This window comes from Geotrypetes seraphini, chromosome 17 (assembly GCF_902459505.1).
Source record: "Geotrypetes seraphini chromosome 17, aGeoSer1.1, whole genome shotgun sequence".
NCBI lineage: Eukaryota > Metazoa > Chordata > Amphibia > Gymnophiona > Dermophiidae > Geotrypetes > Geotrypetes seraphini.
In genome coordinates, this window is record NC_047100.1 from 44,858,183 (window position 1) to 44,885,282 (window position 27,100).

Below are 27,100 nucleotides of genomic sequence, written 5' to 3' on the forward strand. Positions count from 1 at the left end.
CAGCCTCAAATTCAATTTTGGATGATGTTTCCCCCTTCAATGCCTTGCCTGTTTTCGGGATCCTCATACGTGTGGCAGGTGCCGTGGGACATTGCTTCTCCAGTCATCATAACATAAAGACATCATCGACATCGGCGTCAGAGGATGGTGTCGCAGGTCATTATGGCATTGACTCAATTCATGCCGACCTTTCAGCGACCATTCTGGCTCGCCAGTTTTTCAGAAAGGGTTGCATCTTATCCATATCTCCCTTTTTTGGGGGCGAGCCGTGACACTAGTGATACTGGCAGAGAAGCCTAAAGTACCGGTGCCAACAGTTTTTTTCAGCTGATATCGCAGGCCATTATGGCATTGAGTCTATTCATGCTGACCAAGCGACCATTTCCAGCTGCAGACACTAAGGTACTGGACAAATAACCAAGGTACTGGAGAGGCTGCTGCTAGCCCCTCCAATCTATTTTAATGACCTTACTTTACAAAAATCACCTGAGGGAGGGGAAGAAGGGGAAAGAGAAATGTGCTGGATTGTTGGGGCTGGGGGGTGGCAATGCCTTTCCCAAGGTAAAGAAAAGAGAGAGAGTGGCAACAGGGAGGGGAAAGTTACAACAAGAAAGATAGGCACCCTTTTTGTTTAAATCTGTTTGGGGGAGTACTTGCGCCTCTCCTAGCTTCACCTCTACTGGGCTAATTGGTACGGTTGAAGTGATTATTTATCTGCCAGCAACTACTATGTACTGATATAAACCTATATAAAGGGCGCAAGGAATGAAGCATCTCTTTGTTATACCTTGAATTAGGCAGACATATCTGAGCCTTGTACTCTGATGTTTTCTTCTTTCTTGAGATTTAGGTATATTTTGAGTGAATTAACTTTTGCATTATAATTTAAACTCCTTCCTCACTGCAAATTTTTCTTTCAGCCCATTAAATCTTCTGGGCTCTGATCATCACTCATCAACATCTCTCTCCTCACATGCATCCAGTGAGACAGGGAACCTCGTCATCTTGACAGATGGGGAGACCTCTGAGGACATGTATCAAATGCAAGTAAGTTTAGAGTAATAATAGTGAAAACTGCCTCCCACACATATGCTAATTTATGTTAAGAAATATACATCCTTTTTATACACCACTAATATTTATTTGAATTTTTTTATTCATTTTCTTATGTTACAACAAGTGAATTACATATTCTTTATATAAACTTATATATACACACTTGATAAGCTTACATATTGATAAATTGATAAAACTTTTTTTTTTTTTTAAATAGATGCAATTAATGTATCAGAATTTTAAAGTTATATAATTATAATAATAATATCCCATCCCTCCCCCTCCCTTTCAATCAAAATTCCATTAGTTTTATTATATATTTAAATTTTTATATATTTTATATTATTCAAAAACATGTTCCCCCCTTTCCCTTCTAATCAATTTCTAAACATGGGAAAATTATTATTCTTTACAAAATTCTGTTAATGGTCTCCATATTTTTTGAAATTTATTAATATATCCTTTTTGTGTTGCTTTGGTGAGTTCCATTTTGTATATATGACAAACAGAATTCCACCAGAAAGTGTAATTTAACCTGTCATGCCTTTTCCAATTAAATGTGATTTGTTGTATTGCTATTCCGGTTAAAATAAATAGAAGTTTATTATTACTTGATGAGATTTGACTTCTTGCTCTCATTGTTGTTCCAAATAATATAGTATCATATGTCAAGGCTACTGGATTTTCTAACATCCTATTAATTTGGGGCCAGATTGATTTCCAGAATGTTAAGATAAATGGACAAAAGAATAAAAGATGGTCTAATGTCCCAATTTCAACATGACAGTGCCAGCATCTATTAGATTTAGAGCTATCAATTCTATGCAAACGTGTAGGGGTCCATAAAGCTCTGTGCAAAAGAAAAAACCAAGTTTGTCTCATAGATGCTGACACAGTACATTTTAACCTCCAAGACCAAAGTCGTGGCCATTGAGATGCATTAATATGATGTTTTATCTCAATGCTCCAAATGTCTCTAAGTCCATTTTTTGGTTTTTTATTTATATATCCAGATATTAATTTATACCACTGTGCGGCTTCATGTCCTATTGAATTTATCTGGAAACACAAGAATTCCAAACTGTGATAATTAATTAGATTTTTCCATTCAGGGAACCCTACCTGAATGGATTGCTTCAATTGCAACCATCTAAAATATTGTGTTTTATTAAGATCAAATTTATGTTGCAATTGTGAAAACTCCAGCATTTTACCATTTTTTATTATATCATCTAAAATACGAATACCTGCTGTCATCCAGTTTTTCCAGATTATTTTGAAACCGCCTATTTTGATCTTGGGGTTCAACCAAATCGTTTGAGTTGTTGATTTACTAATTGGAATAGGAGTTAGATTACTTATGTATCTTAAAGTTTTCCATGTATCCATGAATATTTTATGTTCTTTGTATAGCCTTGGCATTTTGATACTAACTATATGACTAAGACGTAAAGGAAACATAAGTCTCCATTCTAGCCAGAACCAATCTGGAATATTGTCAGTGGGCTCTGGGAGGATCCAATACATACCTTGACGTAAAATATAGGCTTGATGATACCTATAAAAGTTGGGAAAATTTACCCCTCCCTCCGCAATTGGTCTTTGCAATGACACTAAAGCAATTCTGGGATTTTTCCCAAGCCAAATAAATTTTGTTAATATCTTATTTAATTTTTTATAAAAAGAATTTTGGAAGAAAACTGGTATCATTCCCATTTGGTAACAGACTATAGGCAATATCATCATTTTAACAGTTTGTACTCTTCCCCACCAAGATAAGTGTAAAGGGTTCCATTGCTCACACATCTCTGTCACTTTTTGTAATAAACTTTTTTCATTAATTTTCATTGTATCTTCCAAATTTTTTGTAATCCAAATTCCAAGGTATTTAATAGCATCCTCTTTCCAAACAAAAGAGAATGAATCAAATAAACCTTTTGTACAATGTATATTTAATGGAAGTATTTCTGATTTGTTCCAGTTTATTTTATATCCTGAAAATTTTCCGAATTTTTCTATCAGTTCAAGTAAATGTGGAATGGTAGATTCTGGATTCTTCAAATATAATAATAAATCATCAGCGTAAGCTGATATTTTGTATTCTTTATCTGAATGAGTTATACCTTGTATCTCCTTCACTTGTTGGATTGCTAATATTAAGGGTTCTAAAACTATATCAAACAGTAAAGGAGACAAAGGACAACCTTGTCTGACTCCTCTTTGTAGATTAAATTTTTCTGAAAACGTATTATTAATGTATAATCTAGCAGAAGGGGAGCTATATAATGTTTGTATCATTTGTGTGAATCCAGGACCTATACCAAACCATTCCATTGTCTGATACATAAATGTCCATTCTATTCTATCAAAAGCCTTTTCTGCATCTAAAGAAACAGCAAAAGTGGGCTCATTCATTTTCTTTGTTAAGTATAACATATGGAATGCTAATCTAGTGTTATGAGATGAATGTCTTTGAGCAACAAATCCTGTTTGAGACATACTTATAATATGGGGGAGAGCTTTAGCCAATCTTAACGCAAGTATTTTTGCTAATAATTTTCCATCTACATTTATTAAAGAAATTGGTCTATAGTTCGATACCAAAGTGGGATCTTTATTTGGCTTTGGTAAAACTATTGTTAATGATTCTGCCATAGTGCCATTTGTACATCCTTTATCAAGTTGATATTGAAAAAGATTTAATAAATAGGGTAATAAAAAGTTTTGAAATGTTTTATAAAATTCCACTGTATAACCATCACCACCTGGAGCGGATCCAACTCTAAGGGATTTCAAAGCTGTTCCTAATTCTTTTAGTGATATTGGCTCTTCCATATTTCGTTTTATATGTTCGGGAACTTTTGGACCCTCTAATAGTTTCAAGAATTCTAAACCTTCCTTTTCTTTATTTAAATAAGTCTCGGAAGAATAAAGAGATTTATAGAATTTTAGGAATTGTTTTAAGATTGGTTCAATTTGTGTTAGTGTTTCACCATTTTCATTTTTTATAGCAATTATTTTTGTTTTCTTTTTTTTCACTTTTAGATAATTTGCCAGTATTCTTCCCGACTTATTTGAGTTTCCATAATACAACGCTTGCTGAGAAAATAAATCTTTCTATATCATTTTTGATGATATTTCATTGTATTTACCTTTGAGTTTTAACAGTTCTTGTTGTATAGAATATTCCCATTTTCCTATTAGTTTTAATTCTAAATTTTTAATTTCTTTTTCTAAATTAGAATATTGTTTTCTATTTTGTTTGTTAAGATAAGCCGAATAAGAAATAATTTGTCCTCTTATTGATGCTTTAAATGCATCCCATAATATTTCTCTAGAGATCTCATCTTTATCATTTATTTGAAAAAAATCTTTCATTTTTATTTGAAAATTTTCACAAAATATTGGATCAGCAAGCAATGTATTATCAAACTTCCATATTGGTCTATTTGTATTTTGATCTGTGATTTTAATTTCAATCCATACCCCACCATGATCTGATAAAATAATTGGATCAATGGCAGCTTTTGTCACTTGATGTGCTAGGTGTTTTGATATAAATATATAATCTATTCTTGAAAAGGAATTGTGAACATGAGAACAGAATGAAAATTCCCGTCCATTAAAATGAAGTATTCGCCAAATATCTATTAAATCACAAGTTTGTATTAAATTATCTAATCCCATTGATTTCATATATCTACTTGGGTTTTTGTCCAATAGAGGATCCATAACAGCATTAAAATCCCCAGCTACTATTAGATTTGAAGTAGCCAGTGGCAATATCAATTGTTGAAGAGTTTTAAAAAATTCATTTTGGTTCGAATTAGGGGCGTATATATTAAACAACGTCATGGTAGTATTTCCCATATTCATTTCCACAATTATCCATCTTCCATTAATATCTGTTGCCTTTAATTTGAATGTAGCAGTACATTTTTTATTTACCAGAATAGCAACACCTGCTTTTTTCCTTGTAGCTGGTGAGAAAAAACAATGTTTGACCCAACCTCCTTGTAGTTTACTAGATTCAATATTTGAGAGGTGGGTCTCTTGTATAAAGCATAAATCCGCATTTTGCCTTTTTAAAAATAATAGTGCTTTTTTCTTTTTTATCATATGATTTAGACCATTAACGTTTAAGGATATTATTTTAAGATCCATTTATGCATTTATAATATATTTTCCTTAAATTATATGAATTGTTTTTCTTAATTTTTTTTTCCCAGTATTTAAAATATTTTAAAATATCCCCATTTTCTTCTTTACCCCACCCTCCTTTATATTTCCCCCTTCCCTTCCCTCCCCATTTTAATATGAACACTTGGATACGCATATTGAGGTTAGGTGTATATAACTCCCACAAGCTGTTACAATATATAACTATATTTACTACCATTAATATTTATTTTATCTTTTAAACTATATTTCCCCTTTTAGAGATATTTTAATTTATTTTATTCGGTTATAAATTCCCAATGTATAATTTTTTTTTTTTTGAGTCTATTTTTATATTTTGGTTTGTATTGTATAATAAAGTAAATGCTTTCTAACAGTAAATTCTAAGTGATGTCAAGAAATGTTTTCATTTTTAAATATTATGTATGAATTACATTCTTTTCCCTATTCTTTAAGGAAAATATCACTTATGACAATAATGTATACCACAAGTTCAGTTAGATATATAATAATTCAGAAAGATGAATAATTGTATTTAAAATCTTATAACTCATATTTTTAAGGCTTAGGTATATGTCTGAAGGCAGTCAAAAAGGATGAGCATATATCTCCCCAGTCCAACCTTCAGGAGATTATCTTCAATCTTTTCCTTTCAAAATAGTTATTAGTTGCACTTTTAGAATATCAAATCAAAGAGCAGGAAACTATCACATCCAGAAGAGCAACCCCTCTCTCTATAAAACCGCAGCGCGGCCTCCAGCGCCAGCCGTGGCGATAACATCTTTGATGTTCTTTGAGCGTTTGCCATTGTCATGGCCGGCGCCAAAAATCGCACCCCGGCCCTGTAAAAAGGCTCAACAAACAAACAACATCCCGGTGGTATCAGTCGAGACAAACCAGTGCCATACTTCACTAAAAGGAAGATGTAGGTAGAATTTCCTGTGAATTCAATAAAAGTATTTAATTGAAATTCTATGCTTTTTTTTTTTTTTTTGGCATAAGATGTGGAGGGGTCTAATCAAAAGCAACGCAGGAAAGTATTTCTCAGTTCTCACAAACCTCCTGTCCCATCTCGTGTCCCAAGCTGTTCATGTCCATTGCTACCTCAGACAGTTTTCAACCTGCAGCCATCTCCTTTCTCTGTTATTGACACAATCTTTCGCCTGTCCCAAGTTCGCTCACATTTCGTCTCCTGGCAGTATGACAAGACAGCATGCTGGATCCTTCCGATATGGACTCTTGTCATGTGCGCTTTGAAACGCAAAGTAACCGGAAGTATATTCATTAAAAGGAAATTTCCTTTTTTATCCAATCCAAATTTGTTTTACTCAATATCTTACATTTGTCAAAGCGATTGGTGTTTTTTTTTAATTTTGACGCCCCTAGCTTTTCTTATCCAATCAGCGACTCTCTTAATGTAAGGTCATGAGTAAATAAAAGCCCAATACTGCGCAATTCCACAGTCCCATCATCGGAACGCTTCCTGGCTCAGAGTTTTACATGTAAGTTTTTTTATATATCTTTAAATATGTGCTGAAGATTTTTGTTATTTTCTAGTCTCGTTGTTTAGAATGTTCCTGCAGTTCAAATCATAATTCCATGTTCTTCCAATTCTTTTCAGTTGGAGTTGAAAGTTCTATTTCTGTATCGAACTCTATATTTGTATTTTATATTCAATCTTTATGTTTTATTAAATTAAATATAAATATAAATACAAATATAATATTCGATAATAAGTTCTTGTTTAAGAGGTCTTTGGCTGTTCATATTGGTCGAGGAAATCTTGAAGTTTTGTAGGATCTGAAAAGTTTTGAGTTTTGTTAGCAATAGTAATTTTCATTACTGCTGGATAAAGAAGGCCATATCTAGCCCCTAGAGCTCGTAGTTGGGGTCTCATGTCCAGGAATTGTTTTCTTCGTGATGCAGTTTCTTTTGCAAAGTCAGGGACAATGTGGATTTTTGCATCCTGACATTTGAGGTTTTTGTTTTCTTTTGCAAGTTGGCAGATTTCTACTGCTTGTTGGTGTCTCAAAAGTTTAAATATTAAAGTTCTTGGTCTTGATTGAAGGTTTTTATTTTGTGTTGGTATTCTGTGTGCTCTTTCAATCTCTAATGCAGCTTTGAATTTTAAAGGTAATATTTTAGGTAGAAATTGTTCCAGGAATGTTATAGGGTCATTTTTTTCTACCCCTTCCGGGATCCCGATGATCCTTAAATTATTTCTTCTTTCTCGATTTCGGCTGTCTTCCAGGTCTCTTTTAATTTCTTCAACTTCTTTCCATATTATTTTAGATTTTCTCATGTCTATGTTCAGTTGCTCTGTATTGTCTTCCAGGTCATTTATTCTGTTTTCAACTATATCCACTCTTTTGGTAAGAAGTGCAGCATCTTCAATTGTTTTTTGTAGTTTTTTGTTGCTGTCTAATACTATTTCTTTAATTTGTCTCAATTCTTCCATGACGTCGGGGCTTTCATCCGATGGCAACGGAACTTTTGAAGGTGTAGTATTTGGCTCTGGTTTCGATCTTTTATTGCTGCTCCCGATACCGGATCCACTAGCGTCTGAATCGCACTTGTTTTGTTTTTTAGATGTCATCTTCTGTTAATGTTTTTCTGATTTCTTTTTTGTAGTAATTTCTGTAAAATAAGCTTGTTTGTACGGAGCTTCTCCTTCACCCAACCATCAGCATTCGCGTCCAAGCCACGCCCCCTATACACCACTAATATAAGATATTCAGTTACCTGTTCAAATCAACGTACATATATTCAGTATATACCGTATGAAGAGAAAGAGAATAAGAGAACCCCTCACCATAAGGTTATAATAAAAGTGCAAAGGAATGTTCCATTACAGGTTGTGCCTACTGCCTGAGCATGATTCTTTAGTTTCTAAATGGGTTTTAATAACATGACCGACTACTTTGGAAAATTACGTGCCTTGGAATCGAGGGTGAAATACTCACGTGGATTAAAAACTGGTTGGAGCATAGGAAACAGAGAGAGGGGGGTAAATGGACAATACTCAGACTGGAAGAGTGTCACCAGCGGGGTGCCGCAGAGCTTGTGCTCTTCAACATCTTTATAAACAATCTGGACATTGGTACGACAAGTGAGGTGATTAAGTTTGTGGGCGATACAAAGCTATTTAGAATAGTGAAGACACGGGGATTGCGAAGATCTAAAAAGTGACATAATCAAGCTTGAGGAATGGGCAGCAACATGGCAAATGAGGTTCAACGTGGATAAGTGCAAAGTGATGCAAAAATCTCATGCATGAATACAAGATGTCCGGGGCAGTACTTGGAGAGACCTCCCAGGAAAGAGACTTGGAAGTTCTGATGCTACAAGTCGATGAAGCCATCTGCACAATGTACTGTGGTGGCAAAAAAGGGCGAACAGAATGCTAGGAATGATAAAGAAGGGGATCACAAACAGATCGGAGAAGGTTATCATGCCGCTGTACCGGGCCATGGTGCACCCTCACCTGGAGTACTGCATCCAGCACTGATCGCCGTACATGAAAAAAGACATGGTACTACTCGAAAGGGTCCAGAGAAGAGCGACTAAAATGGTTAAGGGGCTGGAGGAGTTGCCGTACAGTGAGAGATTGGAGAAACTGGGCCTCTTCTCCCTTGAAAAGAGGAAACTGAGAGGGGACATGATCGAAGCATTCAAAATACTGAAGAGAATAGACTTAGTAACATAGTAGATGACGGCAGATAAAGACCCGAATGGTCCATCCAGTCTGCCCAACCTGATTCAATTTAAATTTTTTTATTTTATTTTATTTTATTTTATTTTTTATTTTATTTTTTTTTCTTCTTAGCTATTTCTGGGCGAGAATCCAAAGCTTTACCCGGTACTGTGCTTGGGTTCTAACTGCCGAAATCTCTGTTAAGACTTACTCCAGCCCATCTACACCCTCCCAGCCATTGAAGCCCTCCCGTGCCCATCCTCCACCAAACGGCCATACACAGACACAGACCGTACAAGTCTGCCCAGTAACTGGCCTAGTTCAATATTTAATATTATTTTCTGATTCTAAATCTTCTGTGTTCATCCCACGCTTCTTTGAACTCAGTCACAGTTTTACTCTCCACCACCTCTCTCGGGAGCGCATTCCAGGCATCCACAGATTGTTCACCCTCTCCAAGGTAGGGAGAACGGGAGGGCATTCTCTAAAGTTGAAAGGGGATAGATTCCGTACAAACATAAGGAAGTTCTTCTTCACCCAGAGAGTGGTGGAGAGCTGGAATGCTCTTTCGGAGTCTGTTGTAGGGGAAAACACCCTCCAGGGTTTCAAGACTAAGCTGGACAAGTTCCTGCAAAACTGTGACGTACACAGGTGAGGCTGGACTCATTTTAGAGCACTGGTCTTTGACCTGGGGGCCGCCACAAGAGCAGATTGCTGGGCACGATGGACCACTGGTCTGACCCAGCAGCGGCAATTCTTATGTCCTTATGTTAACTGGAAGTCAAAGCATCAAATCTTCAACTCAAAGAATATATTCAGAAAGAAAGTTTTATGTCATATGTCAGAATTAACTGTGTAAAATAACATAATTTCCAGATTTCAGAATACATTACATTACATTACATTAATGGCTTCTATTCCACCTGTACCTTGCAGTTCTAAGCGGATTACATCAAAAAGATAACTGGACATATCCAGGAAGAGGGATACAATTAAAGGCAAAAAGGGCAAACAGAATGCTAAGAATGATAAAGAAGGGGATCACAAATAGATCGGAGAAGGTTATCATGCCGCTGTACCGGGCCATGGTGCGCCCTCACCTAGAGTACTGCGCCCTGACCTGGAGTACTGTGTATTGATGAAGAGTCAGCTTACAGTTGTTTTTCTGATAAGACATAAAACATAAGAATAGTCTTTTCTTGTACAATCCCTCTGGAGGCTAAACTAGCAGGTAGTGCATCTATTCCAGCCTTGGCTGCAGAACTTAAAAATAAAACCAACCCCCTTTGCGAGGCCACCTGTGCGGCCACTCCCCTTGAAGATCAGTTTGTTTCTGCAGCCTTGCTGAGAACTTCTAGTTTTCTTCTGCTCGTGATTTTATTTCTCAATTCCTAATCTTTTAATTTCTTCGGTACCGCGGGTTTGTCCACGTGCTGTGTATCAACTCTGTGCGAGTGATCCTTCGGCGGGAGATCACAGACATTTTAAAGTTTGTCTGCTTCTGGAGGGTGCTCTGTAAGCCTGAAACTGCAGTAAGCCCTCTGGACAGCCTGCATATTGGATCGGGTCTCCAGGATCGGGAGCCATTTCTCCCCTGGTTCGTCCGCAAAGGGGTAGAGCGCAGGCTGCTGAGGTTCCGAGGAGGTACACCTAGATCGGAACCATGCCGCGAGTCTTCCCTGATTTCCCTGAGGGGTCCTGGTGGTCGTGATCTGAGGTGACAGGGAAGGTGAGGTGGTCAGAAGACCTGAAAAATCCAGTTTAATCAGCTCCTGAGGTACTTATCTCCCTATACTTGCACTGTGTATTGCTGGCTGCCATTGAAATGCATTGAAGCACATGTCTCTGTGGTGTCTGTGAGTCAGAGTTTGCCGATTTTAGGGGGTGCTCAAATCGAGGTTTAGGGGGATTTCCCTGCATGCCCCATCTATAAAATCCTAAAATTGTCGTTTTTCACATTTTCCTGCGTTTTTAATGGGTGTTTTTTTAAGGCAAAATTGGCATCCATGGCAGCCATCTTGGATTTTCTTCAAAGTTTTTAAAAGTATAGTTTTTTGACTTAGAAGCTTTGTTTTTGCTCCAAACTTCACAGATGGTCACCTCAGGACAGGATGGCATGGATTCATGTCTTAGATGCGGCGGATGGCGGCCGGATTCACAGCCATGTATCCCGTGCACCACAGGCCATGAGGGGGGAGTAAGACGTATGTGAATCCCGTGCTCCCCTCCTCTTGAGAGGCCCTAATGCCCTTTAATTCCACCGGAGTTGCAATTGCGTCTGGGACACCTAAACTGGGCACAGATGGCATTTTTGCGAAATGCAGGCGCAGTTCCGGGAAAAAGTCTCCTCAGTCTGCTAATCCTGTGAGATCTGAGACGCATAGAGCGGTTCCGGCCACCAGTGACTGTTTTTCCCCAGATTTTGGGGCTCTGAGGTATCTGACTGTAAAAAACAAAACAGGAGTAAAAGAGGCTTTGCCTGTTTCCCCCACTCAGACTCCAGTACAATAGTCTGTTCCACCTTTGGATGCCAGCATGACGATTTGTTCTTTTACTGGGATACCAGAAAGCAGGCGGCTCATCCCCATCCTTGCTTCTGCTTTGGTGTCTGTGCCATTGCTGTTGCATGTTTCTTTGGCGGAATCAGCAGAGGTGGCTAACTTAGCAGATCTGGATGATACCCAGACCAATGGGTTCCGAGACCTTGTGGATCGCCAGGCGGTGTGCCGGCTCTTCAAGACTAGCCACCTGCCCGTCTTTATTTTTGGCCCACTGTGAACACAGAACCTGGTTTCAGACCATGCGGTTCCGACAGAATGTGCAGTTCTGAGTTCTGAGCCTCCACTGTCCGCCTCCTTGCTGCAATGTAGTTTTGGAGGAAGTGCTGTTAAAGGTCTGGGAGTCCATGGAGAGTTCCCTTATCCTTGGACTTGGCATAGTTGTATCCCATGGCATCGGACTTCAATTAGAGACTGGTCCCGCTGACGGTGGATTCAGCAGTGGCTCAGGTCGCCAAGCGTACCTCTTTTTCCTCAGATGGAGGGATTGTCCTGCAGGATGTTCAGGACTGACAATTGCATTTTGATCTCCAGCGTCTTTCTGTTTCTGCTATGGCAGGAGGGCAAGCTGCGGTGGCCACTTCCTTGTGGCCTGGGCATGTATGAATTTTTTGCCTGATACACTCTGTAGTTTCTTGAACTAAGCTGGAAGCTTCTTCAGGCTCCGCTCGGCGAATGACTTGGATTCACCAGTGGTCGGGTGCTACTTCAGCTAAAAGCTCCGTTGAGAAGGTTACCTTTTAAGGGTTTGCTCCTGTTTGGCCAGGGTTTGGATGACCTTATGGCCAGTGTTCAGGTCTGTAGTCTGAAGTGCTCCCTAGCTCTAGACCTCATCTGACCAGGGGTGTGGGACAGCCGGATTTTCATCCCTTCCGGCACGCTTCTCAGTTCGCCGGACCCCTTGGCGGCAGGACAGCATTTCAAAGCTCCCTCCAGTCCTCGCTTTGGAGGTGCAGTGCGCCAACAGTTTTCTTACTCCCAGCCTTCTGCCCCTCCCTAGAGAGAATTATGATGCCAGGTCTCTGGCGGGCCCCTCCCCCGGTTTTAGGGGGTCGGCTTTCGGCCTTCCTTCCAGAATGGTGAATGGTACTCTTGGACCAGTGCATTCACGACGTGCTTAGGGAAGGCCTTTGACTACAGTTTTTCCAGCCTCCGCCTAAATTCTTTCTGTCCTCTCCTGTGGGAATTCCAGACAGGGCCAGCAAGGTGTGAGCCATGGTGAGTAGGTTGCTGGATCTGGCAGCTATAGAGCCTATCCCAAAGAGAGACTTGGGCTCCGGGAAATTCTTGATTTACTTCATCTTGCCAGTGAAGGACTCTGAAGATTGCAGACCATTTCTGGACCTGAAGACAGTGTTCGCCTTCATGGGAGTTCCACGTTTCTGGCTGGAAACTGTGCATTCAGTTGGTGGCAGCAGTGGCACCCGGGGAGTTTTTGGCTTTCTTAGACTTCTTTTTTTTTTTCCCAATTCTTTATTCATTTTTTTCATCTTACACCAAGTGAACAATATTACAACATTTAATTCCTATACATCACTTGAAAATTATATCTTATTATTATTTCAATACATATTTTAAATCCCTCCCACACCCACCCTTTCCACAAATAATGTAAATCAAACATATCAAACCTCTTGAAAGCATACCTCCACATCTCAATTTTTTTTTTTTCTGGATCATCGGAGGTTCCTGAGATTTCATGTTCTCTGGAGGCACTTCCAGTTTATACTACACAAAGCAAATAGGAGAAGAATCCCAAGGCACAAAAAAACTATTCCAACTACTAAAAGAACTCACAGACACCAAACTCTACCAGACAAGCAACAACGCCCCCACACCCACAGCCACCCTCTTAGCGACATTCTTCAAAGACAAAATCGCAACTATGTCTACAGGTATTGCGTTTCATGATGGCGACCATAGTTGTGATCCATGGGCAAGTGCTCACATCCGTCCTCTTCAGTTGTCACTTCTCTTCGGTGGAATCCTCAGCGGGATGCACTGGGGGTGTAGTTGCCATGGTTGGTGACAGCACGCAGCTGTACGGGTGCGGTGGTTGTATCTGGTTAATCTCACCGCCCCCACCTGGTACCTTTTTTGGAGCCCCCTGGACGGTGAATCTCCAGCGGTGCAGGGCAGCCGTGATCTCTTCAGCATCCGGCCTGCCCGCAAGAGCTGACGGCCATTCAGCGGGCGGTGCAGGGGTAGGCCAGATGCCGAAGAGATCGCGGCTGCCCTGCACTGCTGGAGATTCGCCGTCCAAGGGGCTCTGAAAAAGGTACCGGGGTGGGGGGGGAAGATTTTAAAAGGCAGGGGAGGTACCAGAAGATACCCTGCGGCTAATACCATGGGGCGGCTTATCTTCCGTTTTTTAAACTTAGGCCACCCTTTTCTGCGGTCTATGCAAAGGGACGGCCTATATGCGAGGAAATACGGTAAATGGATGTCGAGTTGGAGAGGACGCTGATTAGTAGAGCTCCGCGCTTACCCCCAACATTTATTTTTAAAAAATAGCGAGCTTCCTACCTAATTTATCACATTTTCACATCTGCTGAAGTGCAACCTTCTGGAGTAACAGCTCCCGAACTTGGTTTCAGATCCGTTTTTCCATGGCAGCGAAATCGCAAAGGAAGGATCGTGAGAAGCCAAAGGGGCCAGATTGCAAGATGGTGGAACAGTTAGGCTTGCTGCCCTCCTTTGTATGTGCCACTTGGATTTCAGAAATAATGGCAGAAGTGACTGCAGCAGTAGAGGCAGAGTTGGACAAAAAATTACAAGCTCTTTATGATTGGGCAAAAGCTGCTCATGAGCACTTGGATAGTATCGGGCTAGAGATAGACAATATTCAGCAGAGTGAGTACTTTGAAAGACAAGACCTAGGCGTCTGCAGGCCCTACTGCTGCATTGCCTAAGAGGTTCATGAACTTGAAGAACAAAGTCGACTATCTGGAGAATCATTCCATACAAATCAATTTGAGAGTTATTGGAATACCTGAGACTTCCCATGAGGGTGAGCTCCCGCACTTATTGGAGAAATGGCTTACCAAGCTTGTGCACTTTGGCTCAGTTGGAACCTCTCTGGATTGAACAAACCCATTGGTTAGGCCCACCAAGCTAATCTGGTGCTAAACCACGTGCTGTTATCTTACGTCTCCTCCATTTTGCTCATAAGCAGACTATTTTGCGGGCTGTTTGATCGGACATCGAGTTAATTTATGAGGATCATAAGGTTATCCCAGGACAAGCAGGCAGGTATTCTCACTAGTGGGTGATGTCATCCGACAGAGCCCCGACACGGACATCTTGAAAGCATGTCTTGCTTGAAGAAACTTAGAAGTTTCGAGATGCCCGCACCGCGCATGCGCCAGTGCCTTCCCGCCCGATGTACCGGGCGCGTCTCCTCAGTTCTTTTCTTTCCGCGGAGCTGAGAAGTTTGTCTTCATTCTGCGCTGACTGAATTTCAGTTTTTTGCCTTCTTTAACCCGCGTTTTTGTTTATTTCTTTGACTTTATTTCAATTTTACTTTATTTAAAAAAAAAAAAAAAAACTTAAAATTATTTCTTCCGGCGGTTCGGCCGGGCCGGCCTCGTGGCTGCGGCCTAGCGCCTTCGACCTTGTAGCGTCTATTTTCCGGCCTATGTCCCGACCAATCACCGGTTTTAAAAAGTGCAGCAAGTGCCAGCGTGCGATTTCGCTGACGGACCCGCACCGACGCTGCCTTCAGTGTCTTGGTCCGGAACACGTTCCGAAATCGTGCCGGCCTTGTTCCACGCTCACTGCGCGCTCGTTTAAGCGGCGCTGCTTGCTCTGGGAGTCGATGTTCAAGATGGAGACTGCCAAGGACATCTCTGCTGCTGCGGCTGTTGATGTTTCGCCGGTCCATTTGAAACCTACATCTGCGACTCCTGCATCGAGCATCGTGAAGCCCGCATCGTTTACCCCGGCTTCAGCTTCGAGTTCAGCATCGGCGCCTGCCTCCGTCTCCTCGGTTCAGGTACCGCCTTCCACTGTCCCTCCCGTGGTCATCAAAGTGCCTAAAGCTAGCAAGCAGAAGCACTTGGCCACGAAGGAACGCGAAGACCGTGCAGGAGGACCCCCTTTCGGTGCGGATCCCTCCATATCGGCTTCGCTTCGATCCCTGCTAGAAGCTCAGTTTGTCGAGCTTATGCACACTATGGGACCCCGGCTTATCGCCAACATTCAAGGTGAGATTCCGACCCCGGTTTCAGGGGGCGATCCGCCCCCTCCCCCTCCTCCTCGTCGTTCGATCTCTCTGCTCGACGAGGGGGATCGGCGGAGGGCGGCGGAATCCTCCAGGAGGGCTTCCCTTCCTGAGATGCCACCTTTGGAGCCCATCACACCTCCACGCCAACAGGGTGCTAGGGCGGCTCCTGATAATCGTAGTCCTGGGCATACTGCATCGCAGGAGGAGTTCTTCCGCACTCCATACCAGACATGGGTGGCGCTGCGTGAATCCGCATCTCTGCCACCTCTACGATCCACTGCATCGAGCCCTATCCATTCCTTTGAGGCTTCGAAGGATCAATCGATGCATAGAAGATCTCGCTCTCCGTCCCGTCACCGGGAGGGGCATCGATCTCGGCACTCTTCTCGGCACTCCTCACGTCATTCGGAGGTGTCTCCGCAGAAAAAGATGCAGCGTTTGGGGTACTCCTCGTCGGATGTGTCCCAGCCGGAGGGGCCAGAGTATGAGGAACCATCTACCTCCTATTCTCCATGCCGATCTCAGCTCTCCCTGGACCCGGAGGCTTCCACTTCTTCTAGTCCGTCTCGTCGGCCGGCCTTGGCAGACCAACTGTCTTTCTCATCCTTTCTCCGACAGATGGCGGATGACTTGGATGTGACTTTGGACACTGGGTCCAAATATTCTAAAGAGTATTTGGACACCATGCATTTACCTTACCCTCCGGCGGAGACACTTCGGCTTCCTCTACATAAGCTGCTGGACCAGACTTTCATGCGCTGTTTTGAGACACCGTATTCCTTGCCTGCAGTTCCCAGTAAACTGGATGCTCGATACCGCATCGTTCACCACAAGGGGTTTGAGGGAGCTCAACTTTCTCATCAGTCCCTTCTAGTCGAGTCCTCTCTCAAACGTTCTCATCCCTCCCAAGTCTATGCTTCCGTGCCTCCGGGCAGGGAGGGGAGAACGATGGATAAGTTTATCTATCAGAACTCGATGATGGCGACTCGAGTGCTCAATTACAACTTTTTCTTCTCTTCATACTTGGATTTTTTCTTGCCGGTGCTCCGCAAGTTCATTCCCTTCATCGATGCCCAGGCTCGTTTCCAGTTTGAAGAGGTGGTGGCGACCCTGTCCCAGTTACGTCTTCAACTGATGCAATCCTCCTACGATGCCTTCGAGCTTTCGGCTCGAGCTGCGGCATGTTCAGTTGCCATGCGTCGCCTGGCGTGGCTTCGAACCATCGATATGGATCCGAACCTCCAAGACAGACTTGCAAATGTACCTTGTGCAGGAGCGGATCTATTTGATGAGTCTATAGAAGCTGTTACTAAAAAGCTGTCGGACCATGAAAAGTCTTTTCAGTCTATTCTGCGTCCTAAACCGAAGCCTCAGCAGTCTCGTCCCTCTAGACCGCCTCAAATTTACCAGCGGCGTTATCAACCGAGGCAGACTCCTCCTGCGAGACAGCCTGCGAAGAGACAGCCTCCGCAGAAGACTCAGCAGAAGCCTCAGATGCCGGCTGCACCCAAGGCTACTCAGCCTTTTTGACTCTCTTCCAGGGAGCATAACCAACGTTCTGTCTTCCCCTGTTTTTCCCATAGGGGGTCGTCTCCATCATTTTTGTCATCGATGGGAGTCAATCACCACAGACCTTTGGGTCCTTACCATCGTAAGAGAGGGATACTCTCTTCATTTCCAACGGGTCCCCCCGGACCACCCTCCAAGAGAGTATCCTTCCAACTTAACGCAGACCGCTCTTCTTCTCCAGGAGGCTCCGGCTTTGCTTCGGCTTCGGGCCGTCGATCCGCTCCCGTTAGATCAGCAAAACCAAGGGTTTTACTCCCGGTATTTCCTGGTTCCGAAGAAGACGGGCGATCTGCGGCCCATTTTGGACCTTCGAGTCCTCAACAAGTTTCTGGTCAAGGAGCGGTTCCGTATGCTGACCCTTGCCTCTCTCTATTCTCTCCTCGAGCAGAACGATTGGTTATGCTCTCTGGACCTCAAGGAGGCCTACACTCACATCCCGATTCATCCGGCCTCCCGCAAGTTCCTCAGATTTCGGGTGGGACATCTACATCTGCAGTATCGGGTGCTTCCATTCGGCCTTTCCTCTTCGCCCAGAGTCTTCACAAAATGTCTGGTGGTGGTGGCCGCTGCACTCCGGAACATGGGTCTCCAGGTGTTTCCATACCTCGACGACTGGCTCATCAAGGCCCCGTCGGCTCCAGAGGTCATTTCGGCGACCTTGACTACGATTTGTTTTCTGCAGAACTTGGGCTTCGAGATCAACTTTCCCAAGTCACATCTTCAGCCCACCCAGACTCTCCCCTTTATAGGGGCGGTCCTGGATACCATCCAACTTCGAGCTTTCCTTCCTCCTCAGCGCATGGATGCTCTTCTTCTACTCTGCCAGTCGGTGTCTTCTCGCCCGTCCATCTCAGCGAGACACATGATGGTCCTCTTGGGTCACATGGCATCCACAGTTCATGTGACACCTTTTGCCAGACTACATCTCAGAATTCCTCAATGGACCCTGGCATCTCAGTGGACTCAGGTGTCCGACCCGTTGTCCCGCCACATTGTAGTCACTCCTGCTCTACGGCAGTCTCTTCTCTGGTGGATGACCTCTTCGAATCTATCCAGAGGTTTACTGTTTCACTCTCCTCCCCACCAGAAAGTTCTCACCACCGATTCATCGAACTATGCATGGGGAGCTCATCTGGATGGTCTTCGCACTCAGAGGTTCTGGACCAGTGCGGAACGACTCCATCAAATCAATCTTCTGGAGCTCAGAGCCATCTTCAATGCTCTTCAAGCTTTTCAACATCCGCTTCACGACATGGTGGTCCTAATTCGCACCGACAATCAGGTCGCCATGTATTATGTCAACAAACAAGGTGGCACGGGCTCGGCCCCTCTTTGCCAGGAAGCTCTTCGAGTCTGGGATTGGGCGGTCCGCCACAACACCTTCCTCAGGGCTGTCTACATTCAGGGGAAAGACAATGTCTTGGCAGACAAATTGAGTCGTCTTCTCCAGCCTCACGAATGGACGCTCCATTCCAAGCCCCTTCATCAGGTCTTTGCACAGTGGGGGACGCCTCAGATAGACCTCTTTGCAGCCCCCCACAACTTCAAGCTGCCTCAGTTTTGCTCCAGGATCTACACTCCTCTCCGCCTCGAGGCAGACGCTTTTCTACTGGGTTGGGGGAATCGCTTCCTATATGCGTTTCCTCCTTTTCCTCTCATTCAGAAGACTCTGGTCAAGTTGAGATCAGACCATGCCACCATGATTCTAATTGCTCCTCGGTGGCCCAGACAACCTTGGTTCTCCCTTCTACTTCAACTCAGCAGCAGGGAGCCAATACTTCTTCCAGTGTTTCCTTCACTACTCACTCAACATCAAGGTTCACTACTTCATCCCAATCTGCAGTCCCTCCACCTGACAGCTTGGTTCCTTTCAACATAACTCCTCAACAGTTTTCTCAAGCAGTGAGGGAGGTCTTGGAGGCTTCCAGGAAGCCTGCTACTCGTCAATGCTACTCCCAAAAATGGACTAGATTCTCCTCCTGGTGTATTTCCAATGCCACGGAACCTCAGCGAGCTTCCCTTTCTTCTGTATTGGACTACCTTCTACACCTATCTCAGTCTGGTCTCAAGTCTACCTCCATACGAGTCCACCTGAGTGCTATTGCGGCTTTCCATCAGCCTCTACAAGGGAAACCTTTGTCTGCTCATCCTGTGGTTTCCAGATTTATGAAAGGTCTTTTTCATGTCAACCCTCCTATCAAACCTCCTCCTGTGGTTTGGGATCTCAATGTTGTCCTGTCTCATCTCATGAAGCCTCCGTTTGAACCTCTCAACAAGGCTCTACTTAAGTATCTCACCTGGAAGGTGGTTTTTCTGGTGGCCCTCACGTCTGCTCGCCGGGTCAGTGAGCTTCAGGCCCTAGTGGCGGATCCACCGTTCACTGTATTCCATCATGACAAGGTGGTTCTTCGTACTCATCCGAAATTCCTGCCTAAAGTGGTCTCTGAATTTCACATCAACCAATCCATCGTGCTTCCAGTGTTCTTTCCAAAGCCTCATTCTCATCCTGGGGAAGCTGCTTTGCACACTCTGGACTGTAAACGTGCTTTAGCTTTCTACTTGGATCGCACAAAGCCTCACAGAACTGCTCCTCAACTTTTCGTCTCCTTTGATCCAAACAAGTTGGGACGACCTGTATCGAAGCGCACCATCTCTAACTGGATGGCGGCTTGTATCTCTTCCTGCTATGCCCAGGCTGGATTATCCCGTCCCTGTAAGGTCACAGCCCATAAGGTCAGAGCAATGGCAGCCTCTGTAGCCTTCCTCAGATCGACACCGATTGAGGAGATTTGTAAGGCTGCCACTTGGTCCTCGGTTCATACATTCACCTCTCATTATTGTCTGGATACTTTTTCCAGACGGGATGGACAGTTTGGCCAAACAGTGTTACAAAATTTGTTCTCTTGAAATTGCCAACTCTCCCACCATCCCATTGGGGTTAGCTTGGAGGTCACCCACTAGTGAGAATACCTGCCTGCTTGTCCTGGGATAAAGCAATGTTACTTACCGTAACAGTTGTTATCCAGGGACAGCAGGCAGCTATTCTCACGTCCCACCCACCTCCCCTAGGTTGGCTTCTCAGGCTAGCTACCTGAACTGAGGAGACGCGCCCGGTACATCGGGCGGGAAGGCACTGGCGCATGCGCGGTGCGGGCATCTCGAAACTTCTAAGTTTCTTCAAGCAAGACATGCTTTCAAGATGTCCGTGTCGGGGCTCTGTCGGATGACATCACCCACTAGTGAGAATAGCTGCCTGCTGTCCCTGGATAACAACTGTTACGGTAAGTAACATTGCTTTCTCTGCTTTCAAGACTATTCTGCAAGAGTGGCAGTAGCTAGAAGGAAATTTATACCGATTTGTTCTGTGCTGACTGCTAAGAAGATTTGATTTTCTCTGCTTTTTTCCTGCAAAGCTGAGGTGCACCATGCGGAAAAAGACCAGCTTTTTGAGAAAATACATCAATGCTCAAGACTTTTTGAATACTCTGAGTGCTGGGTCATCCGCACCATGAACTTTTTTGCCTGGACACTTGCCTTAGGGATTGAGAGCATTACCAGCTCTTATCTTTGCTTGGATCTCTTTCTGCTGTATTCTTCTTAGTCACAGTCTCATGTTGGATGCCCTGTGTATGCTGTGTACTCATCAGTGTTAGGTTTTTGAATGGCCTGCTCACCCAGTTTGAACTCCTGCAGAGGTTTTTCTTAGTGTGAGAGCCCCTTGGATCGAACACAGGAGAATGCACCACAGTAGTTCTATGTTTGGAATGTTGATTTTAAGCACAGTGGTGATAACATTAGTTCTCAGGGAAGTGGACACCATGAGTGACACACCTACTTATATGTTAGATTTAATAAAGTTGGTTTATCTACTGATTGATTAATTGATATTGTGGAATTTTGTATTTTATATTTTCTTATCCCTTATAGTCCATCTAAAGCTCTTTGCTCCATGACTCAAAATCTCCTCACTATTCCATCCTTAAAGCACAATGAAATCTAATATTTTTGCTGTTACTGCACCCTCCTTCTGGAATTCCATATCAAATTACTTAAGGGAAGAACCATCTCTAAATCAATTCAAAACTAAACTAAAAAAATTTCTGTTCCATGATGCTTTTGGACCGTAGCTGTCCTTGTAAGGACAAATTATCTCGCTTCCATTTTAATCTTCCCCTACCTATTGTCTGTCCCTTTTTTGTTCTCTTTTTCTCAGAATATTGTAGTTCTTACCTTTTTTCCTTTTGGTTTTGTTCAACCAAGGTTTAAGTTATTTAAGTTGTATTAACAACCCCTAGTGATGTCTCGTACTGTTAATTTTATAATCTTGTTTTATTGTATTTGTACTTTGTATATTCTTTTATTATTGTACACCATTTTGAAGTTGGATTAGGCGGTATAAGAAATTTTAAATAAACTTGATAAACTTGATTTTCGTTATAATTCTCAGATGAAGGAAAAGGGGATTGAAGGGTATAGTTAGGGTTACCAAACAGGATATTAAATGATTAGGGAATAGAATGTTTTAGGTATAAGATCACTTACAGGTCATGGACCTGGGGCGGGCTGCCACGGGAGCGAACTGCTGGGCATGATGGACCCATGGTCTGATTCGGCAGAGGCCATGCTTATGTTCTTATGTCTTTGTTTTACGTAATCTGTCCTTGAATTGCATAGGTGGAATAAACTGTAAGTTCTAATGTAACATATTTATTTATTTATTCAATTTTCTGTACCGTTCTCTCAAGGGAGCTCAGAACGGTTTACATGAATTTATTCAAGTACTCGAACATTATCATAACATAACAATTATATAAGTACAGTGGGAACCTTGGTTTATGAGCATAATTCATTCCGGAAGCATGCTCGTATATCAAAGCGAGTTTCCCCATAGGAAATAAGGGAAACTCATTTGATTGGTTCCCACCCACCCCCTAAGGCCACCGGCGCTAATGCACCCCCCCGCCCGCTAATGTACCCCACGCAGCCCACAGGACATGCCGGTGAACGAAGATCCTTCCTGTTGCAAACGGCGTTAATCACAAACCGAAGTTTGACTGTACTTGTAAATAAAGTTATGATTGGAACTGAATAAGTTCTGCATTTCATTCATATTTGTGACTTCTGCAGATGGCTTACCCTAATGCAAGATACCAAGGCTCAATCAGCAACATGTCTATTTTATCCTCGTCTCAGGCCAGCCCATCCACCTCCAGCCTAAGCTCCACTCACTCGGCACCATCCCAAATGATTAACTCAGCTCCTTCCAGCACACGAGGTAAGAAATCAGAAAGCAATGTTGGGTTAGACCTTGTATAGTGGATCTTTACATTCTTTGTATATTATACACACTATTATTATTTGCAACCGCCCTTTTCTAGACAAGAAATCTTTAGAAGTTAAGTAGGACTGAGCTTTGTTTTTTACTTCAGTGAGAGATCTGGAAGGAACAGAGGGCTGCAAGAAAACAGGCCCTCAGCAGGAACACCATGGGCAGAATTTGGCCTGGATATATGTACAATACCACATAACTAACCAAGCATAGTTAGGACTGTATTTTATGCTGTCCAAGCACCAGCACTGAATGTCAGAGGTGGCCAGATAACTTCCAGGTCTGCCCCAGACTACCTATGCTCTAACCAGAAAGTACCATGTCATCTTCTTGGAAGCCTTTATGCGGAGTCCCACAGGGATCACCTTTATCACCTATTCTTTTCAACATCTACATGACTACTTTGAAATTTTTCCGTTTATGCCCCTGCGAAACACTATTTACATATGCAGACAACATCTTTGTTCTTCTTGAGATTGGCTCGAACCTCACTAACTTCATTGGGAATATAATAGAATGTATAATGAAACTTCAGTCTTGGGCCCTTACTGTACAAATGAAACTGAACGAGTTCAAAACAAAGTTACTTTGGCTTGGCCCAAAATTAGAGCAGCTACCTTCATCCATTCTGTTGCCTTCAGGATCCTCACTGCAGACTGAATTCTCAAGTAAACTTCTGGGTGTCATTATAGATTCAACACTTTCATTCACCAACCATCTTAATTCTCTGTTAAAAAAAATGTTTTTTTAGTCTCCATATGTTGCGGAAAGTGAGATCCAGTTTCCATCATGAACACTTTGCTGTCCTTGTTCAATCAATCATCCTTTTGAGACTGGATTATTGTAATTCGGTCTATTTAAGCTTGACCAAGAAAAGCTTTCAAAGACTTCAACTGATCCAGAATACTGCTGCTAGGCTGATCTTTGCAAAAAGTAAATTTGATCACGTCTTTCTGCTCCTGCAAAGACTTCATTGGCTTCTAATAATTTCCAGGGTTTATTTTTAATGTGCCTGCTTAACATTTAAGATCTTGCATGGCATCCTTCCTCCTTTAATTCCCCTGTCTTGGAATTCTGTAAGATCTGACATTACCATATCTACTCAGAAATTTAAATTGTCCTTTCCTATACTGAAAGGCATTACCTACATTGGCAAATTAGGGAAGTCTCTACTTTTCAAAATTACTGAGCTGTGGAATGATTTTCTTATTCAACTGTGCGATCTGGGCTCTTTCCAACCATTTTGAAAACATCTAAAAATTTGGCTATTTTCAAAATTGTAAATTCTGCTCCTCTCTATACTATTCCAAATCCATATTGTACCTGTTCTCCTTTCTAATTTCTTGTGAAGCCATAGTCGAGCTCTACTGTTATAGAGAAGATGCAGTATATAAGCCTAAGGTTTAGTTTAATTTAGTCAGAGCAGATATTCTGTGACACTGTCTGGTTAATTGCCACTAAATACCTTTTCCTGGCCTGACGACCGTAGTTTAATCAGGTTAAATTGTTTTGAATACTAACTCAGGTCAGTCTAGAAGAGGTGTATGGAGGCAGATTGATAGGCTTAAAAACTATAATCTAATCTAATCTAAACCTTAAGTTTATATACCGCATCATCTCCATGAGAATGGAGCTCGACATGGTTTACAAGAACTTAAAATAGTGGGTAGAGAAGAAGAAAAAGGATTACATGAACTTATGTGTAGAAGGGGGGAAGGATAGAGCTACAATTTGCTGAAAAGCCAGGTTTTCAGTTGTTTGCGGAATAACTGAAGGGAGCTCAGGTTCTGCAGCGGGGTGGTGAGGTCGTTCCAAAGACCTGTGATTTTGAAGAGAAGGGATTTTCCCAGTTTGCCTGAATAGTGGATGCTGCGTGGAGAGGGGAAGGCTAGTTTAAGCCTTTGGGCAGTTCTGGAGGAGTCGGGACTGGAGGAGTTGAAACACAGTGGGATAAGAGGAGGCAGGATTCCGTGAATGATCTTGAAAGCCAGGCAGGAACATTTGAAATGGATTCTGGAGATTATTGGGACCGGATGGCATCCATCCAAGAGTAATCAAGGAACTGAAAGGGGCTATAGCTGAACTGCTTCAACTAATAGCCAATCTGTCGATCAAATCAGGAAGGATTCCGGAAGACTGGAAAGTGGTGAATGTTACGCTGATCTTCAAGAAAGGTTCGAGGGGAGATCCGGGAAACTACAGACTGGTGAGTCTGACCTCGGTACCAGAAAAGATGGTAGAGGCGCTGATAAAGTACCGCATCATTGATCACTTTGATGGACACAATCTGATGAGGACCAGCCAGCACGGCTTCAACAAAGAAAGATCTTGCTTGACGAACTTGCTGTACTTCTTCGAGGGTCCTGGTCCTTTTCAACTTTTTCAAAAATCTCTTCAACTATTTTCTTTGCTAAACACTTTGAAAATCAGTCATACTATCATTAGTTTCTTTGTACAAACGTAAGGAAGTTCTTCTTCACCCAGAGAGTTGTAGAAAACTGGAACGCTCTTCCGGAGGCTGTTATAGGGGAAAACACCCTCCAGGGATTCAAGACAAAGTTAGACAAGTTCCTGCTGAACCAGAATGTATGCAGGTAAGGCTAGTCTCAGTTAGGGCACTGGTCTTTGACCTAAGGGCCGCCGTGTGACTGCTGGGCATGATGGACTTCTGATCTGACGCAGCAGCAGCAATTCTTATGTTCAAAAATCTATACACATGTGCTCTTAGCCTTTCCATGTACTTTTTATCTTTAGGGGTAGGGAAGACAATATTTTAAATTCATTTTTATATGGATAAACAATTGTCCTAAATGAGAAATATATAGATATGACAAGCTGAATAGCAGAAAATCATCAAAATTCACCAAAAAATATTCAATAGTTAAATATCAAAAACTATTGAGAAATCTCCACAATACCAAATACTGATATAGAAGGAATAGTAAGACAAAGGTAGACCTCAGTGTCTCCTGGGATCTCTGTTCCCTGGGAGTCTATATATCAGCTTCAAAGCTGCAATAGGAAATACATCCTTGGTCAAAAACTCCAAAACACCCACAAAAAAACTTCCATTTTTTCAATATAATATACGAGGTTCATTTCATAATTAATGCATACAATTTTTTTTATTTTTTTTTTAATTCTTTATTCATTTTCACTTCAATTAACAAGTATACAATATTTACATGTTTATATTTTTTTCAAGAATATCTTTACAATCCTTCAATATAGTCTCCCTGCTTTGCAATGACTGAGTCCCAACGTCCAAGAAACTTCATTATTGCATCCAAAATACCATTTTTGTTCAGTTGCCGAATGGCTCAGGTAACAGCGGAAAAAAAGCTCTTCCAGAGATGCAAAATGATGTCCACGAATAGGTTGTTTCAACTTTGGAAAAAGGTCGCAGTCTGGTGGACTCATGTCTGGACTGTAGGGATCATGAGGTAACACCTTCCAGCTGTATTCGCGTAGTTTTTCAATGACATCATTCCCTATGTGTGAGCGATCATTGTCATGAAGAATGAGTGGCCCAGCCAACAGCAACTGAGGTTGGGTTTTGTGCATTTTTCTGCAGTATACAGATGTCAGTGGAATCGCTGTGGTTTCAGAAAGTTCCTCGCATGTCGCACAATGATCTTGTTCAAGAACATCAGCCACGAGTTTCACACATCGTTCATCAGTTGTTGATTTCAGCCTTACTTCATCATCTATGCTCACATGACCACTCCGAAAACGAGTTGCCCACCGAGAAACTGTACTGAGGTCCACTGTTAACTTACCACAAACTTCATGTAACGCACTGTGGATTTCTGTTGGGTTTTTGCCACATAGAGTTTCAATCTTAATGTACAACCTTTGATCATCAACAGACAGTACCTGAGACACCTGCAGCCTCCATTTCCCACACTTGTCATAGCCACACTATGTACACTACAGAGCTCCTAAGCACACGTTCTGCTGCTTCAAGCACTGAAGTGAAAGTGAAACAAGGTTTACTGCAATTGCATCATCCACTCCCCAATGTTGCCAACCTGTGCATTATTTATTAAATGACCCTTGTACTTTCAATATTCAAAAATTTTCAGTGTTCAATATCCTTCATTATTCAATAACATATAAACAAAAATGCAAAAAATCTAGCACTTATCTGTGGGGATAGCCAAGCTCCTGAAACATTGAGTCAGAGCAATTTTGTAACAGCTGCCTAGGTTTGGAGATGGAGAAGAAACCTATTTTATAAAAGTACATAGGTGCCTATTTGTATTTTATATAATTATTTTTATTTAATTTTATATCTGGACAAACATAATCTGTAAACTGTTACAAAATCTGCCATATGAACCAGAGCAGTTCTACTCACTAATAAACCAAGTCCTCCACATTATTTCATTCCCGGTGGTCTATAACATAAACAATATTAATCCCACAGATCCCCTTCATCTCTCTCAAAGAAAGCTCCATGATTACATGTTCAAAATCAGGCTACAAGC

The 27,100-nt window shown here is 42.3% G+C and overlaps 1 protein-coding gene across 3 annotated transcripts in view; it reads left to right on the top strand.

Moving 5' to 3' along the window:
- Window positions 1-27,100, top strand: part of DOCK3 (dedicator of cytokinesis 3) — a 694,894-nt gene that overhangs the window by 627,333 nt on the left and 40,461 nt on the right. For all 3 annotated transcript variants that reach the window (XM_033926008.1, XM_033926006.1, XM_033926007.1), the window contains exons 47-48: window positions 921-1,047; window positions 22,409-22,556. In XM_033926008.1, the coding sequence (XP_033781899.1) occupies window positions 921-1,047; window positions 22,409-22,556 (275 nt within the window). The remainder of the gene's footprint in view (window positions 1-920; window positions 1,048-22,408; window positions 22,557-27,100) is intronic.